At 31.9% G+C, this 2,500-nt stretch overlaps 1 protein-coding gene across 1 annotated transcript; it reads right to left on the reverse strand.

The window, feature by feature from the left end:
* Positions 1 to 101: 101 nt before the first annotated feature.
* LOC147466617 (uncharacterized) lies at positions 102 to 1,103 on the reverse strand. The gene is made up of 3 exons (XM_086534805.1): positions 972 to 1,103; positions 522 to 671; positions 102 to 390 (listed from the first exon to the last, which is right to left on the reverse strand). Exons 1-3 carry the CDS (start codon positions 1,101 to 1,103, stop codon positions 106 to 108), a joined length of 567 nt encoding a protein of 188 aa, XP_086390931.1. The 3' UTR covers positions 102 to 105.
* Between the last annotated feature and the right edge of the window lie 1,397 nt (positions 1,104 to 2,500).

Genomic DNA, 2,500 nt, shown 5'->3' on the forward strand with positions numbered 1-2,500 from the left:
TTGATTTATGGAAAATAAGATCTTTATTTCATATATGAGAAAATAAGTAATTCGTTAAATATATATTCCCGACATATATTCAATCATAACATTCTCTCTCAGGACTTAAGCATAGGTTGGGGGAGGGGGAGCGTAGGCGGGGGGAGCGGGCTTGTAGGCGGGCTTGTACTCGGGCTTGTACTCGGGGTACTGAGCCTCGCCCTCGTAGGTGACCTCAGCTACGAGACCGTCGCCGTTGTCCACGTATTTGACGATCTGCTTGCGGCCGTCGGGGAGGTCCACGGTGTAGCTGCCCTCGGTCTTGTAGCCGTCGCGGGACTCCGAGTGGCCGAAGTTGGCGCCGGAGTACTCGTCGGAGACGCCGTAGTTGTAGTTGTACTTCGCGGGCACCTGGAGAGAGAAAGATCCATTAAAAATGTTATTAATATATGCATTCCTTTTTTATTTCGAATCCAATCTTTACGAAAGGGTAGAATAATTGCATCATGAACTATTATAATCCATTGTGTACATATACTCACTTCTGGGTGTTCGGGCTCGTAGTGTTTGGGGGCGTGGTAGGCGGGTTCAGGGGCGTGGTAGGGTGCAGGGGCGTAGGCGGGGGGAGGAGGGGCGTACACTGGGGCCTTGTCGCACAGAGCGACGACAGCCACGCAGGCGAGGACGGCGACCTGTCAAAATAGATAGGATAATTCAATAAAAGGAAAGAAAGCCCACCTATATGCGTGTATAATGAAACGGTTGATTACATAAAGAAATATTTGGAAAATTAGCGATTTATTCATATATAGTCTCACATACTTGATCTATGTGTGTGTGTAAAGGGGAAAAAAATAATGAAAAGCTAGTCTAAAAAAAAGGAAGGAAAAATGGGGAAAAAATATGAAAAATTATGTTTGAATACACAACTTTCCTAATTACAATAAAAAAGATCTCTCCATTTCAGCCACGTATTGTACATGAATCAATACAAGCCCCGGGTTCTGTTCATGTAACAAAGTTGACCAGGTATTCACTGCTGTAAATCCAACACTTGTTAATTCATTCACAAAGTGGAAGGCTTCCTTTCGTTTCACAGGAGGATTTCGTACCTTGAGAGACATGGTTAGTGAGTGTGTGATGGTTAGTGGTTGACACTTCCCCTTATATATGTCGGGTGTGTGTGTGTGTTCATCCGTTGACTCTGCTGTAGACCTTTCTCTTACAGCCTGAGGGGATGATTATCGAGCCCTTGAAATGGCTTACTGGTGATCTTTAATGGGATAATGGCTATTTTATCTAGTTTTTTTTCATTAATACATTATGTAAGTATATTCATATATGCATTGTTTATTTATTTGTAAATATATTTTTAAAACATATATCGATATTATCATAGATATTATGCTTTATATATTGCTATCAGAAAAAAAAAAAACATTGGAAGTAATATATAAGTAATGTGAATGATGGATTAATAGGGAATTGAATTAGTATGATGAATTATCAAACTCATAAATAATCAAATACTGAATCAGAAAGCATAGACAATCATGTATGTATATGTATATATAGGTGAATATATAATCATGTAGATATACATAGATGATATATATATATATATACTGTATATAATATATATATATATATATATATATATATATATATATATATATATATATATATATATATATATATATATATGCATATATATATGAGAAAGATGATAGAATGCAGTAATGCATTTAATACAGAATATATATACATATATATATATATATATATATATATATATATACATACATACATACATATATATATATATATATATATATATATATATATATATATATATATATATATATATGGGTATATATGTGTGTGTGTGTGCATGTATATATGTATATATATATATATATATATATATATATATATATATATATATATATATATATAGATATATAGATATATATATATATATATATATCTATATATGTATATATATCTATATATGTATATATATCTATATATGTATATATATATGTATATATACATATATATATATATATATATATATATATATATATACATATATATACATATATACAGAGATCCTTTGTTATTCTTATAGTTAGAATATAGGATGCAATTGGGATTGCATTTACACTGAAAATATATTTAGTTATGTTTCATAATTGTTTTCAAGTAGACTTTTTGATCAAGGTAAACAATAAGGACGATGAAAATAGTAAAAACACATTCTGAAGTTTATGCAATTCTAATTAAGAATCATACTCAAAGAATTTGTTTTCCATTGGATGAGAAAGATTAATGACATGTCTTGATATTGTCTTGATCATCTCCCTGAGTAAGATGTCTAAATTGTGCTTTGTTTCTTCTTTCTCTTTTCTCTCTATCTCTCGCTCGCTTTTGTAAGATTCCTTTAACTTGTAACATTTTTTTCTTATTTTAAATGCTATTTTTCTATTTGTCAAGATTTATCAAGTGAATATCAATAAGT

This window comes from Penaeus japonicus, unplaced genomic scaffold, assembly GCF_977035675.1.
Source record: "Penaeus japonicus unplaced genomic scaffold, GWHDUDI00000001_assembly GWHDUDI00000042, whole genome shotgun sequence".
Taxonomy (NCBI): domain Eukaryota; kingdom Metazoa; phylum Arthropoda; class Malacostraca; order Decapoda; family Penaeidae; genus Penaeus; species Penaeus japonicus.